This window comes from Stegastes partitus, unplaced genomic scaffold (assembly GCF_000690725.1).
Source record: "Stegastes partitus isolate 25-593 unplaced genomic scaffold, Stegastes_partitus-1.0.2 Scaffold2429, whole genome shotgun sequence".
Lineage (NCBI taxonomy): Eukaryota > Metazoa > Chordata > Actinopteri > Pomacentridae > Stegastes > Stegastes partitus.
Genome location: NW_007580160.1, coordinates 3,078 through 22,291, shown reverse-complemented (window position 1 = coordinate 22,291; position 19,214 = coordinate 3,078). Strand labels below are relative to the sequence as shown.

General features: G+C 41.2%; 1 protein-coding gene across 1 annotated transcript in view; it reads right to left on the bottom strand.

The window, feature by feature from the left end:
- Nucleotides 1-19,142: 19,142 nt before the first annotated feature.
- The window catches only part of LOC103374999 (putative GPI-anchored protein PB15E9.01c), a 2,649-nt gene continuing 2,577 nt past the window's right edge, over nt 19,143-19,214 (bottom strand). Inside the window, exon 7 of the mRNA XM_008305181.1 lies at nt 19,143-19,156. Coding sequence (XP_008303403.1) covers nt 19,143-19,156 — 14 coding nt within the window. The remainder of the gene's footprint in view (nt 19,157-19,214) is intronic.

Genomic DNA, 19,214 nt, shown 5'->3' with positions numbered 1-19,214 from the left:
GACTGATAACATGAATCATAGCCACTGATGTGGACGTCTGTCAGTCCTCCTTAACCCTTTATAGGGCACTCATTGAACTACACGGAAATTAATTTCACATCCAAAAACAGAAAGGTCAAGAAAATAACAATAATGAAGTAATATGCATCCTTGGTGTCTGCAGACAGCAGGTCCAAGTCAGTCCACATGCTGGCTGAATGTGGGGAGAGTGGTAGAGAACGACGTGTGGTTAAAGTCTCCTGAGATGACCATCAGAGACTGAGGGTGTGATGTTTGCAGCTGGGACACTGATGTATGGATGAGTTCACAGGCTGCAGCAGCATCAGCCGAGGGGGGGATGTAGACTGTACTCGCCAGGTCGTGAGAAAACTCCCCCGGCAGGTGAAACAGCTGCAAACCAACCGCCAGCAGGTCAACGTCCTTCATGCTCTTTAACACTAACGTGCTAGCATTACACCATCTCTCATTCACATACATGGCCAATCCCCAGCCTTTCTTCTCACCGCTCTCCCTCCAGCTCCGGTCCGCTCTGACCAGGTGAATCCGTCCAGAGTTACGAGCGAGTCCGGAGTGAGTTCCTCCAGCCATGACTCCGACTCCATGAGGCTGCACTCCTGATACTCCCACTGCAGCCGGCTCAGCGCTGTTAGCTGTTAGCCATTAGCTGTTAGCTCTTCCATCCGTTAGGGAGAGACCTCGAGTTTCCATGATGATGGACGGCTTGTAGCATCTCCTCTTCTCCTGACGCTTCACTCCTGGCCTGCATCCCCTCTTCCGTCCAGCTCATCGGGGATGTCCGGTGGCTTGGCCTGGCTCAGCACCCACAGCTGTTCATGAGTGTAAAACCAACAGAGCCATGGTTCAACGGCTCAACGGCTCGCCAGAATCAGACCCCAAAAACTCGCAAAAAAGCAAAGAACAGACAAACAAAAAACGCCATCTGCATCTCCACTGTTCCCGCACAAATGTGGTGCAGCTGTGTGAAATTAAAACATTAAAAAGATAGAAGAAAAACCAAAGTAAATAGCTAAAAATATAGACAGTAGGAAGGAGCTGCTGCAACTGGCTGCCACTCTCACGGCGCCATAGCAACAAAAAAATCGAGAAAAAGAAAAAGAAAACCAAACAGGTCAATTTTGTTTTATTCACTTAAAAGTCCTAAAATGCAGCCTGTTGTCTCTTAGATGCCAGAAAGTGAATAAGAATAGTTCAAAGTTTATTACATAGACTTGCAGCTGGTTCTATTTTGGTGCATGTTTGGATGAAGAAGTCAAGACTTTTACTGCATAAAGTCTCCATAGTGGTTAGAAACTGTTACGGTGAACCCACCTTCTGTCCAGTGTCGGCTGGGATAGATTCCAGCCTCATGTGACCCTCTGAAGGCTGAAGCAGGGACAGGTGATGGATGGATGGATGGATTTGCATGGTTTAGTTTACAGTAATAGAGTCACGCAGAAGCTTTATTATGTATTGCCTCATGTAAAAAGCCCACACAGTCCTGCTGCTGTGACACGAGAGCATCTCCAACACAGACAGAAGCATCACCGCACATCTGGAGTCAACAGCAGTCAGTGAGTTTGAAGAAAAGGGATTAAGGACAATCAGAAACAGCACGACAGACAAGGTGGGTGTTCTTTAACAACTTACTGATTTAAAAATACATATTTTTTTCTTAATGCTGTCTAAATGCTTGTTTTAACAATGACACTGGTGCTCCACTGTGAACTAACTTCAGCAGACTCTTGCAATTTTTTTTACACATTTAAGTGATTTTTTCTGAATTCCTTAATTGCAAAATGACATATTGATGTGGTCACATCCACATCATTTGGTTTACAGTCGCTGATATGAATGTCGCTCTGCCTGCAGGTCTGTAGTTTGTCTTAGCTGGTTTGTAGCAGCTTCTTGACTAATTGTACAAAATTTGTACAAAAACTTAATTCCAAAATCGTGTTCCATACAGGGACCAATGTTGTAAGACCCACTGCATGGATGGTGGCTTTATTTAAAATGATAAATTCCCCTCTCAACATATTTTGGGAAGTCAGAAATCAGATGTGTGATTTCTCAAAGACTGCAGGTCACTGAAACTTCAAATTAAAACAGCAGGTTTTTGTTTTTTTACACATTCATTACTTTCGAACATTATTGTTCAGCATTTATTCACTGACAATAAATGTAAAACATGCCGTGAATGCGCTTACTCTTAAACTTGTTGCTTAACATTTCTGTAAACACAGCAAAGAAAAATTCCAACGAAAATCAACAGTGGATAGAAATACTCAGTTAGTGGTGACTCCCACAGTGTTTTTATTCAAACATTTCAGGTCTGATGGTTGTCTGTGTAACCTTCCATCTACAAGAAGATGAAATATAACTGTGTAAATCTCAGTTTCCTCTGTTAACTTACTGTCTTTTTATTGGACTGTCTCGTTTTTTTTTTTTTTTTTGTTCTCCTCAGCCCTACAATATATGCAGCAGACATGTCTGTTAACTCCTCATCAACCTCCAACTTCTGTCCCAACGACGAGCTCAGCCTGTATATGTTCAACACCATTGCTGCACTGAGAACCCTCCTCCTCCTCCCTCTCTCCACCTTCGTCCTCTACCTGGGTCACCAAAGATGGCGGCAGCAGCATTCCTCTCCTCACTCTGACATCTTCACCTACCACGTGGCTGCCATGGAGCTAATCTTGAGCTTGGGGTATTTCTGTGTCATTGGTGGCACATACACTAATAACTCAGCAATGACACAAGTAGGAGTGTATACTTGTACTGTTCCTTACTCTGGAGAGCTATATTTTCACATCCTGACCTGTGTGGAGCGCTACCTGGCTGTTGTTCATCCCGTCACCTACATGGGTCTGAGAAATGCCCGTGGGGTCAGGATCAGAAACATCTGCACTGGATGTGTTTGGCTGCTGAGCTTTGGAATCTCAGGTGTTTATGTAAAATTTCCTACCGCCACCTACATCCCATCTTTCTGCCTTTTGGTTTTCTCCATAATAGTCATGTCTTTCTGCAGCCTGTCGGTTCTCTGTGTTCTGATTCGTCCAGGTCCGGGGGAAGGAGGCGGGGAAAAGCAGAGGGTTGACCAATCAAAGCAGAGAGCTTTCTACACCATCACAGCTATTTCAGTCACAGTGTGGTTGGGGTTTGTCGGGCTCGTTATGTCCACTGCTGTGAACATGTCACCTCTGTTGGACCAAAGTGTTGGTTGTGTGGTGATGTTGAGTGCAATTGTTTTTCAATTGCCCAGCAGTTTGGTGTCACCTCTGCTGTATCTGCACAGGGCAGGAAAGCTGTCATGTTACTGCTGAAACAATGAGTGATGACACGGATTGGATTGAGTAAAATCAGACCTGCTTCGTTAGAGTGACTGAATGAAAGCTGAGAAAGTTTGATGTAAGAGAGTTTGATGGATTAACTTAGAGTTTGCTAAGATGTTCTATGTAATTAGTTTTGTGTTTATTGAGCTCTCGAGCTAGTTGGATAGGTGCTAAAGCTGCTCGGGTGTTAGTTGATAGTCACACGGTTGCAAAATGACAGTGGTCTGTAAAGAGAGGTCTGAGTTTAGAGTCAAGTCACTACTCAGTTGCGCTGAATGGAGGCAACTGAGGCGATTTTGGAGTCTGAATAGAAACCTCCTGGTCTCTTTACGCTGTACATTTTCCAGGCATGTTCAAGTGGGAGGAAACCTTGGGGTAGACCCCGGAGCTGGAGGGTCTAGAAAGTGTTGCTAGCTAGACGGCTGTCTGGATTGCATGACTTTGTCTGCTGCTGCATAGATCTGACGCCAGATAACCTTAAATAAAAAGGATGGGTGCATGGATGGTAATTTATCACATAATTGTACACTGTCAGGATGTAATGTAGTGTTGGACAGTTCCAAATGGAATACACAAGGATGACGTGGTGATATTCTGAATATAAATATTAAATCTTATTTCACACAGTTATATAATACTGTTTGTTTCATATTTTAGAGTTTTTACAAGAATAGATGCAAACTGTTAATTTGGACATTGAGAGTTTATTATTGGTAGCTCCAGAAGCTCATTGTAAAACACATTGCTTGACAATAGCCATGAGGTCAATACTATGAACTTCACATAGTCCACAACAGTGGGCCAACATTCCTGACATGGTCTGCACTTACATAGCACTTTTATCCAAAGCGCTTTACAGTGAGTTTCTCATTCAGCCATTCACACACATTCATACACCAATAGTGACGGAGCTGCCATGCAAGGTGCTGCCTGCCATTGGGAGCCACTTCGGGTTCAGCGTCTTGCCCAAGGACACTTCGACCATGGAGGTGGATCGAAACGCCAACCTTGCGATTGGAGGACAACCTGCTCTACCACCTAAGTCACAGCCATCCTAATGACATGCCAAAATCCTCCAAGTTTATCAACATGTATTGCTTGTTGATCACTGAGCTCTTTAATCCGAGGTCATGACTCAAGCTAAGCATTAAACGACAACCAAAATGGCTGAAATTAGGTCATATCTGGTTTAATCTGGCATAGTGTCTTGGAGAGACTTGCAGCTGATACAGAAAAGCTGAAGTTCCAGTTGATGTCCCTTGAGTCATCATCAGCTGTGGCTGAACACTACAAAACTAAACATCAGAAACATCTGGGTTATGGCGATAGAAGGATGTGGGCTTACCAGACTTAATAACCTGCTCCAGATCCTGGCTGACGACTTCAGACTTCAGGCTACATTAGCTGCCAGCAGCACTGGTAGCTAAGTTGAATTGTGGGTAATGTTGGTACAAGGTGTTGCCCAGGAACAAGAAAATGTCCCTGGTTCTGGCACATCATTTATTGCCATTTTATTTTAACAACGAGTTTGACAATGTCATAAGAGAGTGTCTTTTTTAAGGTGTTTGTCAGGTGGCGGGTTTTAAATTTTATTGAGTGGTTTAATTCTATAAAGCAATTGATAGATTGTTTAGTGTTTGCAGTGTGTTAGCAGGAGTGTTGGATGATTGTACATTAATTATGAGAAGGTTGATCAGGCTTTAATGATGTTTTTTTTTTAGATCATTTCTAGGATATCAGAGGTATTTGCTTGAGTGTATTCAGGATAGTGGTTTCAATTGGTTCCAAGTTTTATGTTTCTAAACCTAAGACTTTAAGTAGTGAGTCCCCGCAAAAATGTCCTCATACTGCTGATGTGTCCTCAGGGTTTAGATGGTCCTCATAAAGATAGCACTACCAGCACAGACATACACACACAGAGCAAACAGCTGTTTAGAAGACTGTGTTTGAATCTGATCGTGCTTCTATGTAATCTACAGATCTGACGGTGTGATCTTATAATGCTGATGTAACTGAACGACAGAATAAATAACTAAATGTCTGTTTTGGTTGTGAAGTCTCTGATGTTCATCCATGCAGCACATTCATGACGAACTGGTTCAAAGATCCGAAGCATCAAAGGAGATTCATTACGTTTGGTTGTGAAGCTTTGTGATGAAATAAACGGCCCTTTTATCAATGTGTCTGGTTTTGGTCCATAATTTGCAAATAGGGAATCCAACAATGTTGTATGAGTGCAGTGACTTTTAAACATGCTTGTAAGGTAACAGATTTCTGTTTTCTATGTGGCTGTTTCATTTTTGAAGTGATGGAATGTCAAGGTGGCTTCTAAGGCCTTCAGGTGGTTTCCATCGAATTTAGAGGACACTCAAGTCATCTAGTCAAGGGTATTTGTCATGGCAGTTTTGAATGTCCACTAATTAACTGATTCTAACTTTATACAAAACTCTTTGACGTCGTCAGTCCCAGCAACAATGTCCTCGTAGTCCAGATTTGTCCTTACTGTGATGGTTTATGTGGGTCCCCAGAAAGATAGTTAGACAAGAATGTTGACACACAGACCCAGCAAACAGGGGATTTGATGGTGTACTCAAATCTAATGCGTGTCTATGTAACAACCTGCCCTTATATTAAGTCTTTTGTTCAGCAGGAGGAATAGGAAAAGAACATTTGCCTTTGCAAGTTAGTGTTCAGTGTTCACCATAATTTAAGTGCTGACGTAATCAGCTTCACACTCCAGAAACTCAGCGTATCTGGTGCCACTGTGGCCCAAAAGCATTGACCAGGACGTTTCCTCTGTGTGCACCAAACAGCAACAAATAGTATGACAGCAGACATAACTCTAGAAAATACAATAATACAGGTCTGTAATGTTAGCTGGGATGGTTAATTATACGTTGCTTATACGTTTGAAAAGGGAAGACTGCTACTGGACAAGCACACCTCTCAGAGTTTCATTAATCAGCATCAAGACTCACACAGCAGTTTTTTTCAGGCCAACTCAGAGCTACCTTACAGTTGGTACTTTTCTCCCAGAAAACAGTCCTGAAAGAGCTTCTACAGGTTCCAGTGGTCAAATGCGCAGAAAGGTGTAGATTGCCAGAAAAGGTCCCTGCAAGTTCCTGCAGTGATAGAAAGCTTGCCATAACAAAAAGCTTTGACTTTGGGATAATCGATCTGTCATCTGTCTTTGTACACAGATTGTTTGAATCATGTCAAATGTGATGAACTGACAACTTAAATCATACCCACTGATATGGAAATATGTCAATTCTGCTCAATGGTTAGAAGAAAGAAAAAAACTCATTTAAAATACAAATGGGTCACTTTGTTGTTGGTTTTTTTTTTCCTTTTATAGGTTTTATTGGTTCTATAGGTTATAACATTATTTAAAAAAAAAAAAAAAAACAGATTAAAAAAAAGATTTCATTTACAAGCAAGTTATGAAAAACAAGTGCATGATGTGGAGTGGGCCTCAAGAGCTCGCAGTTTGGATTTAAAAGCGTTCAATGAGATCAACTCGGTTAGTTTTCAGTTTTTCTGCAACGTATTCCATACCAAATGTGCAAAGTAAATAAAAGCCTTTTTACCCAGTTCAGTACGGGCATATGGAGCTGACAGCCACAAATGATCTTGTGAATGGAGACAGTAAAGATCAGCACTTTTCTGTGCAGTTAAAGAACAAATGTATGAGGGCAGTTGTCCAAGCATTGCCTTGTATATGAAAGTGAACCAATGACAGATCCTTCAGGTGGCTAACGCAGACCATCCCACCCGAGAGTATAACTCGCGGTGGTGCGTCAACACTTTCCAATTTGCAGTAAACCTCAGAGAAGCATGGTAAACAGTGTCAACCATCTGAAGACGTTGAGCAGAAGCTTTCATGTACAAAAGATCTAAAATCCCAATTGTAGCCTCAGCTTCTTCACAAGACTCTCCACATGTGGCTTCAAAGTGAAGGAGTCATCAATCCAGACACCCAGGTATGTACACATGTGAACCTCTATTTCATCTCCCTCAAGTGTAGACACCGAGGGAATCATTTGTGGCCACGTCCTAGAATTGGAGAACAGTGAATAGATATCAGCAAGCTGCTCAAGCCTCAAAATGGTGCAGAAGGCCACAGTCCCAAAAAGTTGAGAAATACTTCAAATGAATGAATAAACAGGAACATAAAAACCTTTTTCAAGAATGAGAAAGGCACTAAGATCCATCGAAATAGCTAAAACAGACAAACACTGAGCAGACAAAAGGGGCATGCTGCCATCTTGGATTCGTGCATGTTGTTGTCTCTCAGATGTCTGACACTAAATTTTTAAAAAAATGATCTGAAACTAATTACACAAACTTGCAGCTGGTTCTATTTTGCTGCATGTCAGGATGAAAGAGTGATTTTTATTTAATTTTTTTATTAATTTTTTTCTGTATAAGGTCTCCATGGTGGTTACAAACTGCTGGGGTGGACACGCCTTTCACCGGGTGTCGATTGGAATACGTTTCAGTCACTCTGTGGACGGACGCATGGATTTGCATTACAGTAATAGAGTCACGCAGAGTCGTATGTTTGTGTTGCGTGATGCAAAAAGGTCACACGGTTCTGCTGCTGCGACACGAGAGTGTCGCCAACACTGGCAAACACATCACTGCACATTTGGAGTGAACGGCAGTCAGTGAGTTCGAATCAAAGGATTAAGGACAATCAGAAGCAAGCATGCATTCAAGGTGGGTGTTCTTTCATAACTTGAGGTATCGCCTTCTGTTAGTGTAGAAAAAAATAAAATATAAGAAATACTTTGAACAAAAAAAGATTCATTTTTCTACGCTGAAGATAATTTATGCCCAGTTTCACGTCATCTTTGTCCCGCTGGTTGTCAAGCATGCAGCATCATAATATTTGTGATATGATATGACCAGCCGCTCAAAATTCACTGATGCTTTAATGTTTATTTTCATCACTCTGGTCACTGCAAATTGCCTATAGTTTTCTTACTTCAAGGAGAACTGTATGGACCTCTGTATGAGTGTGTGTGTGTGTGTGTGTTCATATGGTCTGTAGAAATTGTGGATGGGCTTTTCAGGTTCTTTATCAAAGCTAAGCTCACATTTGATGCCTGTATTAAAAAAAAAAAAAAAAAGGGACCAATTTCAAACCAGTTCTCCAGAACAGCGACATAAAACCATCGACTGCATACGTTCATCATGTAAAGGCACTGGGATCAACACGAACAGTTTAAATTGGTTTTTGATGGGGACAGTTTTGTGAACATGACAGCTGAGGCTAAAATTTCAAAAATTTCCCTAAAACATACACCTTTCCAGAATTTTATACCACATGCATGCCTTTTTTTTTTTTTTTTTTTTTGTTACTGTCTGACAGTATTTGTGACTAAACTTTTCCTGTTTTAGGTCAGTTAGGATTACCAACATTGTTTCTATTTGCTAAATTCCAGAATAATGAGAGAGAGGATTTTCTTTTTTTGTTTTTGCCTTTATTATTTTCAGCAGAGCAGTGGGGAGAGACAGGAAAGAGGGGAGGAGAGGAGGGAGAGACCTGCAGCAAAGTGTCTTGAGCAGGATTTGAAGCCATGACTGCTACGTCAGGGAACTATAGCCCCTGTTCATGGGTCGTCGTCTTATCCGGTTGAGCTACAGGGGCGTCCCCCAAGAGAGAGAATGTTTTATTACTTTCTTCAAAGTCAGAAGTGTACGTCCATGTCCTTAGTGTTTGGCAGCTTTGCCTTTAAACTCTATGACTTGGGTCAAACGTTCTGGGTTTCCTTCCACAAGCTTCTCACGATAGTTTGCTGGAATTCTGGCCCATTCCTCCTGACAGAACTGGTGGAACTGAGTCAGGTTTGTTGGCCGCCAAGCTCCACACACCTTTTCAGCTCTGCTCCATCTACCAGAGTGGTCCTAGTCAGTCGCAGCTTTGTCTTAAACACATGAGCTCTGAATGGAGGCCATTAAGCATCACAGAAGTGTGTATCATCAAGGAAAATCGCATCAAACTGAAACTTGTTCTTGTGAAATACTAAATATTAAACAGCTTATACTGATCTGGGGACAACAGAAAAACTTGATCAAGGCACCTTAAACATTATCACCAAGTTTTCATTTACAGAAAATAGTAAAACATATTGTCATAGTTTTAACTCTGAAACAGTTTGCTTTGTTCTGTTGTTGTGGAGAAAAATTGGTTGAATATTTTCAGCATTTTTGTTGATTAAAAAAAAACTAATTTAATCGAACCTGACAGTGGGGGAATAGCACTTAAGAAACCATTGATTAACACAGCACAGTTACTTGAGGAGGTAAAACACAACTTAACCTTAATCAATGTCTTGTCACTCTTCCCCCTCTCCCTTTGTCTACTGTCTCCTCCTTTGTCAATATAATTTCAGTTTCACCAGACCTACAACATATGCAGCAGATATGTCCGTTAACTCCACTTCAAACTTCAGCTATGTTTCGCCCTACTCGTGCTTCGGGAATGAAGCTTATTTATCCATGGCCATCTCTATTTCTGCACTGAGAATCCTCCTCCTCCTCCCTCTCTCCACCTTCGTCCTCTACCTGGGTCATCAAAGACGGTGGCAGCATCGTTCCTCTAAAACAGCGACCCACTCTGACATCTTCGCCTACCACGTGGCTACCATGGAGCTGATCTGGGTCTTCGGGACCTTTTCCATCTTTGCTGGCACATACACTAATGACTTCGTAATACTACGTATAGGGATCTTCGCTTCTTCCAGCACTTTGTCCGGAGAGGTATTTCTTCATGTCCTGACCTGTGTGGAGCGCTACCTGGCTGTTGTTCATCCCGTCACCTACATGGGGCTGAGAAATGCCCGTGGGGTCAGGATCAGAAGCATCTGTATTGGATGTGTTTGGCTGCTGTGTTTTGGGCTGTTCGGTGTTATGTCTCTAAGCTTGCCGAACAACACTGAGATCCCAACTTTGTGCTTTTTGGTTTTCTCCATATCAGTCGTATCTTTCTGCAGCCTGTCGGTTCTCTGTGTTCTGATTCGTCCAGGTCCAGGGGAAGTAGGCGGGGAAAAGCAGAGAGTTGACCAATCAAAGCAGAGAGCTTTCTACACCATCACAATTATATCAACTACAGTGTGGTTGTGGTTCGTCGGAAACCTTGTTTACACTGCTGTGGACATGTCGCCTCAGGTGTACACACCTGTTCGCTGTTTGGTGAAAATCAGTGTCAGCTGGTTGAACCTGCCCAGCAATTTGGTGTCACCTGTGCTGTATCTGATCAAGGCAGGAAAACTGTCACGGTGATGTTCAAGCAGTCATTTAAGATGAGGATTGTATTTAAACAAATTAGAGCTGCAATGTTTGAAAGACTGGATCGACGAGATGGTCACCTCTGATGTTAGAAAGGTTGCTAGTTTATAGCTTTGGTGTAGCAAGCAAGTTGCTAAGATATTCTGTGTAGTAGTTATGATGGTATTCAGTCAGCTTACCAGAGACTTCAACAGGTGTTGGACCTGATTTGGGTGTTGCTCAGTGATTATGAGGTTGAACTAAACTTGGTCAGGTTGTGTGCTTCTTTAGTAATGTCGTAGTAAGTCACAGTGCAGGTTTTAACAGTTCTGTGCTGCCAAAATGTATAAATGTATGTACTTACCTTGTAGTTGGTACTTTTCTCTCAGAAAATAGTCCCAAAATAGGTTTCAAAGGATTGGTTTCGTTTGTCAAATACAGTTGTGACTCAATAATCCGACCCTTAACAATCTGAAAACCTTGGTGTCCGACAGGTTTTTAGGAAAAATGAACGTAACCCATAGAAAATACCCTTAACATACCGACAGCCTTGGATTCTGACTCCGACATGACATTTAATGTCACCAATCAGGATAACGGTGTATTATCTGACTGAACAATCCCACAGATTGGCTACGTTCACACTGCAGGACTTGATGCTCAATGAGGATTTCTTTGTGACTTCCTTCACGTTTCCAGTTCAGTGCGACTTGTATGTGATCTGCTGTGTGAACTTCATACGACCCAAAAGTGTCCCGCATGCGCAGAAGAGGACACGACGACGTCACACGCAGCGAGCGTGCTCAGTGTTTATGGAAGTAAACATGGATGGTAACGGTGGAGCGTATCTGCCACTCCCCCGCCGCCACCGATGGAGGAAACAGAAGTGTGTGCGTTCTGGCCACTTCCACCCCGGAGGTGCGCTCCGACAGCATGGAATTGGCCGGAATGAGCACAATCGCACCGGTCAATTAGGCGTGAAATCCAGCGATGCGTAGTGTTCTAACAACACACTAGTTATTATAACAACTATGACCAATAAATATTAACAACTAATGAGCCTTCCAGCATCAAGCCCTCCTTGTATCTGGACCTCCATTTTGCTATCTGACATAAAAGAAGGTTTTAGTGTCGGATTATCGAGTCACGACTGTATATACAAAAGTTTCCACTGCCAGAACAGGACACACAAGTTACTGCAGTGGAAAATGTTTTATAAGGCATAAAGAAATATAATTTTTTTAAAATGGACATTCTGAAATACAACAAGAAAAATATGTATCCACAGTTGTCTGCTCAGATGCAGCCAACAGGTGTACTTTGATTTATAGCACTGCGCAGCCACAGCTAAGAATGCAGCAGTGTCAATACGTCAAACACTGCTCCAATAATAACGAGTTGCAGGCAAGTATAACAGGGTCCAAACACAATTCAGACCCAATGCCAGGCAAACACAAGACAATTTAAATCAGCTAAAAAGCTTTAGCTGATGGCTGTTGTGATGTCGCCTCGGACAGTTTGATTCTTTCAGCAGAAAGTGCTCATATGAATTCATCATTATTCACGTCATCCTTGAGTGATGAGGTGATTTGGAAACTGCTCCAATATGGTATGAATTAGATCACGTATGAGTTGCCTTCAAACTGCTCTGTGCTCTGTGTACACATCGTACTTGTTCATTTGAATAGACATTTGTCTTTGTACACAGATTATTTGACTCCTGTCAAATATAATGGACTGATAACATGAATCATAGCCACTGATGTGGACGTCTGTCAGTCCTCCTTAACCCTTTATAGGGCACTCATTGAACTACACGGAAATTAATTTAAAATTTCAACCCTGGAGCGTTATTGGTGGTTCTCAGAGGATGTTAAAATCCGATTCAGGCTGCAAACTCAAAGTCAAAGTAGTTACCGCATACGATTCCTCACCTAACTAGTATAAAACAAATCCAGATCATTTGTGGCTAAATTATTGTAAAAAAAAAAAAAATACAGGTACCAAAACACTAAAGTCACAACATCACTCTGGCTCACTCATGACTGGTCTGAGGCCAGAGTGACTGTGTTTGGATGTGGTCTGACTTTTGTTGATTGCCTGGAAGAAGTCACGTGATTCTGTCCACTACTACTTTTAAAGCCTGCTGAAGTTATTGCATGTGGTTCCTTACTCAATAAAGGGTTAATTTTTGGAAAGAGAAAACACTTTGAATACAAACAGGTCACTCTTTTTTATTCACTTAAAAGTCCTAAAATGCAGCCTGTTGTCTCTTAGATGCCAGAAAGTGAATAAGACTAGTTTAAAGTTTATTACATAGACTCGCAGCTGGTTCTATTATTGCTGCATGTTTGGATGAAAGAGTGAAGTTTTCTCTGCATAAAGTCTCCATGGTGGTTAGAAACTGCTGATGTGCCCTTAAGCAAGGCAGTATACTGCACTAAGATGCATGTGTTGAAGAATAATTTGTAATTAAGATTTGCCTGCTGCTTTTCTGCGGGTGCTCTTGTTTCCTCTCATAGTCCAAAGACATGCATTGTTAGGTAACTCTGGTGTAGCGATGACCTGCCCAGGTGAACCCACCTTCTGTCTTGCGTCAACCAGGGACAGCTGATGGATGGATTCTCTTTGTTTAGTTTGCAGTAATAGAGTCACGCAGAAGCCTTAATTTGTTTTGCATGATGCAAAAAAAGCCGACACAGTCCTGCTGCTGTGACACAAGAGCATCTTCAACACAGACAGAAGCATCACTGCACATTTGGCGTGAACAGAAGTCCCTGAGTTTGAAGAAAAGGGATTAAGGACAATCAGAAACAATCCTGCAGACAAGGTGGGTTAACAACTTACTGATTTACAGTCTATGTACTAAAAATGCACAATTTTTCATGAATAATGTGTGAAATTTGTATTATTTTCTTTCTCTAAACAATATCACTGGTGCTCCACTGTGAACTATCTCCAGCAGATTCTTGCCATTTTTTTCACACATTTATTTATCTATTTTTTGGTACTTATTTACTTCATGGCAACACAAACTATTGATGTGGTCACATCCACATCGTTTGGTTTACAGTAGCTGATATGAATGTCGCTCTGCCTGCAGGTCTGTAGTTTGTCTTAGCTGGTTTGTGGCAGCTTCTTTTCTAATTCTGATTTGTTGATGAACTTAATCCCAAAATCCTGTTCCTTACAGGGACCAATATTGTAAGACACACTGCATGGATGGTGGCTTTATTTAGTTTGGACAACAGGCAACACAAATTAGATGTGTGAGTCCTCAAATGCTTCAGGTCCCTAAATAACACTTTATATTTAAAATGCATGGGACCCCCTCCCAGTCAGGAGTTCCAACTAAAAAGGTCAAATTAATAGTCCAAATTAAAATCCAGGTGGGTTTTAAACCTGCCTGGGCAAAATTAAAATTTTGATTTCGCCAAGACCAAATTTAGATTCTTTATCATACATTTCATGTTTTGTATTGAAACAATTACAAATTTAATTCCTAACTAGTTCTAAAACATTTCAAAAGGCAGTAGCCAGAATGTAGTGGAATAAATCAGTTTGTGGTTAAATTTACAGACTGTTATAAAATACTAAGAATTGTTCATATTATTGTCAACTTACTATGATGTTTGTTCCACATTTTTATTTATGTATGTGGTAAATGAAATAAAATGAAATATTCAATGAACAGCCATATATGTTTGTTATACACTCCTGATCAAATTCTTAAGACCTGTTAAAAAATTGCATGAATTTGCATTTTGCACTGTTGGATCTTTGGAAGGTTCTAAGGAGAGCTTCAAAATGCAAAAAGAAGAAATGGGAACAAGAGACCCAAAGTTGTGAGCAGGCAATTTAACCTAAAACAAATCCTAAATCCTAAAACAGAAATTAACATGTCAAAAACTGACTCAGTATCTCTATCAAATTTTAAGTCTGCCTAGGCAGGAGTACAATCTCATTATGATAGAAGAAGGATTTCAATTTGGTCTAGACAAAATCAAAATTTGAATTCTGCCCAGGCTCAGATCTGAAATCTGCCTGGATTTGAATTTGGACTGTGACATATATATTCCAATACTAAAGTGGCAGTGGATGAACATCTCTTTCCATCTCCAAAACGATTAACTGTGTCAGTCCCTCTGTTTGCTCCGTTACCTTACTGTCTCTTTATTTGAACCTCTTGTGTTTTTTTTTTCTCCTTAGACCTACAACACATGCAGCAGATATGAGTGTTAACTCATCAACCTCAAACTATCTGCTGCTCTACCTCTGCAACAACACTGAGGTTAGCATGTACATATACAATACCGTCCTTGCACTGAGAATCCTCCTCCTCCTCCCTCTCTCCACCTTCGTCCTCTACCTGGGTCACCAAAGATGGTGGCAGCAGCGTTCCTCTACAGCAGCGACCCACTCGGACATCTTCACCTACCACGTGGCTGCTATGGAGCTGATCTGGGTCTTGGGGTGTTTCTGCCTCTTTGGTGGCACATACACTAATAACTCAGTAATGATGCTAGTAGGAGCATTTACTTGTGCTCTTCCTTACTCTGGAGAGCTATTTTTTCACATCCTGACCTGTGTGGAGCGCTACCTGGCTGTTGTTCATCCCGTCACCTACATGGGGTTGAGAAATGCTCGTGGGGTCAGGATCAGAAACATCTGTATTGGATGTGTTTGGCTGCTGTGCTTTGGAATCACAGGTGTTTCTGTAAACTTTCCTACTGCCACCTACATCCCATCTTTCTGCCTTTTGGTTTTCTCCATAATAGTCATGTCTTTCTGCAGCCTGTCGGTTCTCTTTGTTCTGAATCGTCCAGGTCCAGGGGAAGGAGGCGTGGAAAAGCAGAGGGTTGACCAATCAAAGCAGAGAGCTTTCTACACCATCACAGCTATTTCAGTCACAGTGTGTTTGTGGTTTGTCGGGCTCTTTATGTCCACTGCTGTGCCCATGTCACCTCTGTTGGACCAAAATGTTGGTTGTGTGGTGGCAGTAAGTGCAGGTTTTTTTAACTTGCCCAGCATTTTGGTGTCACCTCTGCTGTATCTGCACAGGGCAGGAAAACTGTCATGTTGCTGTTAAAACAATGGGTGATGACATTTCAAGTGACTACATGGCAGATGAGAAACTCTGATGTAAGAGGGGTTGGGGGGTTACAGGTTGATGTAACTGAGAGTTTGCTAAGCTATTCTGTGTCGTTAGTTTCATGTTTTCTCAGCTGTTTAGCGAGTTGGACAGGGTGCTGTAGTTGCTTGGGTGATAGTTGGTGATTGCAAGGTTGACTGTTAAGCTTGGACAGGTAGTGTACACATTCATTGGTCTTGTGTTAACTCACACTAAATAAAGATCTGGCCTTGCTGCAGAGTCAAAACGTAAAACCTACTTGCTCACACTGTAAAGATCTGCTGATGAGTCATGTTTGTTCCTTGACAGTGAGCTGTAAATAACCTGCTCCAGATCCTGGCTGACGACTTCAGACTTCAGGCTACATTAGCTGCCAGCAGCACTGGTAGCTAAGTTGAATTGTGGGTAATGTTGGTACAAGGTGTTGCCCAGGAACAAGAAAATGTCCCTGGTTCTGGCACATCATTTATAGCCATTTTATTTTAACAATGAGTTTGACAATGTCATAAGAGAGTGTCTTTTTTAGGTGTTTGTCAGGTGGCGGGTTTTAAATTTTATTGAGTGGTTTAATTCTATAAAGCAATTGATAGATTGTTTAGTGTTTGCAGTGTGTTAGCAGGAGTTTTGGATGATTGTGCATTAATTATGAGAAGGTTGATCAGGCTTTAATGATGGTTTTTTAGATCATTTCTAGGATATCAGAGGTATTTGCTTGAGTGTATTCAGGATAGTGGTTTCAATTGGTTCAAAGTTTTATGTTTCTAAACCTAAGACTTTAAGTAGTGAGTCCCCGCAAAAATGTCCTCATACTGCTGATGTGTCCTCAGGGTTTAGATGGTCCTCATAAAGATAGCACTACCAGCACAGACATACACACACAGAGCAAACAGCTGTTTAGAAGACTGTGTTTGAATCTGATCGTGCTTCTATGTAATCTACAGATCTGACGGTGTGATCTTATAATGCTGATGTAACTGAACGACAGAATAAATAACTAAATGTCTGTTTTGGTTGTGAAGTCTCTGATGTTCATCCACGCAGCACATTCATGACGAACTGGTTCAAAGATCCGAAGCATCAAAGGAGATTCATTACGTTTGGTTGTGAAGCTTTGTGATGACACAAACGGCCCTTTTATCAATGTGTCTGGTTTTTGGTGTATCATATGTCACTACTGAATCCAACAAAGTTATATGAGTGCAGTGGTTTTATGTAGTAGTTTTGTTCTACATGGGTTGGAAGATGGCTGCTAAGGGCATTCAATCTATTTAGCTGATTGTGTTTTCCATGTCAGCTTTGTATGGTTACTCGTTAACTGATTTTTACTTTAACTTTATCCCAAGATCTTTGAAGTAATGAGTCCTAACTGTGATGGTTGATATCAGTCCCCAGAAAGACAGTTAGACAAGCAAACACACACAGAGCAAACGGGGATTTAATTGCTGTGTTCAAATCTTATGTGCGTCCATGTAATGTACAGATATAATGGTGTGATGAAGTGTAGAATTATTGTAATCGAACAACCAAATAAATGACTAAAAGTCTCTGTTTTGGTTGTGTAATCTCTGAAGTCCATCTACGCAACACATTAATGATAAATGATACGGAGAATCAGAGAAGTTTCATTAGTTTTCAATCCATCCATCCATCATCTCTACACCTTAATCCTCACTAGGGTCATGGGGGGCTGGAGTCTATCCCAGCTGACTCAGGGTGAAGGCAGGTTCACCTGGACAGGTCACCACAGCATATGCGCTGTCTAATAGGGGGAAAAAAACATGGCACAGACACGAAAGATAAGGCCAACTGAAATGTATTAGTTTGAAATTCATACTGTGGGACACGAAAAATTTGGGCAATTTGTGGACAAGAATCAATAAATTAAGTTTCATGACTAGACTGGGTTGGGAGTTTCACGTCATGCTCTGGAATATATGTTTTGTTTTGTTATTTTTTCCCCATCAAGCTGAAAGCTGGTGTTATTCGTATTTAAACTGAATTAGAAGTGCAAGTTAGTATTTTATACATGTTCCTTTGGGACAAGTTATTGACATGGACTTATTTGGGAATGATGAGCAATGCTTGTGGTTTCCATTGTGTCACAAGCCTCAACCATTTTTAACAATTCTAGCTCCCTCAATAACCTGGCACTCAACTCCTCAAAGACTAAGGAGTTGGTGCTGGACTTCAGGTGAGAGAGGGAGGACTCCCCCCCCCTCTTCTCATCCAGGGTTGCACCGTAGAGAGGGTCAATGACTTCATGTTCCTGGGAACATACATTTCTCAGGACCTTCCATTGGGCACCAACACCAATGCCCTGGTGAAAAGGGCACAGCAGCGTCTGTACTTTTTAAGGTCACTGAGAAAGATCAACCTGTCCCAGGAGCTGCTGCTGTCCTTCTACAGGTGTTCTGCAGAGAGCATCCTCACCCACAACATCTTGGTGTGGTACAGGAGGTGCTCTCAGGCTGACAAGAAGACTCTGGAGAGAGTCAGGAAGTCAGCACAGAGCATCCTGGGAGCACAGCTGTCCTCTCTGTCAGACATTTATGACACCAGATGTCTGTGCAGGGCCACAAGCATCACCTGGGATGGTTCACACCCCGGGCTCAGCCTGTTCTCACTGCTGCCCTCAGGAAGGAGGTACCGGTCCATCAAGGCCCGCACAACCAGACTCACTAACACGTTCTACCCAAGTGCAATACGGGTACTGAACTCACATTAGTCTCCATAGTCTGTACTATTTATCACATATATTTATTATTTGTACTATACTATACTATACTATATAATTATATCATAACTGCGTTTTTAGTTATTATTATACATGATACTGTATCTGTACTTTGCATATATTTATTACCTACAATAATAACTTATTTATTTATATTATTTATATTTCTCATATATCCACAGTGTTCCTACCTCAGCAGCGCAGTATATTTATTCTACCGTTTGGCTAACTGTACATACGTCCTACTGGCTCCCTTTGTAAATACATGTATATATTCTTATTTGTCTTTTATACTTTATTTTTTGTACTTCTGCACCACTGGAGTTGTCTTTTAATTTTGTTTTACCTTGTGTATCATGACAATGAAAAGCATTCGATTCTATTTATTCTAGCTTGACTTAAACCACAGTGAGTGGACATTTCATTGTTAAGATGTGATGGCTCACCCAATGAACATGATGCACATTGATTCTCTCTTTTATTAACAGATGAACGAATACATACAATATGTGAACAAATATGTAAACAAATAGACCAACCATCCTGAACAAAAAAAAGCTTTGCAAGCAGTTGTATCTACCAAATGGACAATAAAAAGGGAAAGAACAGTGTTAATATTAGCTGAATATTTTCCTTCACCAAGATATCTTTTAGCTGTCAGTATCAGCAGCTCTTATTGCATTAAAACTTAAAAAGAATTGTCATGTGTTACAACATTTTAATAGATTTTCCTTCATGTTTAACT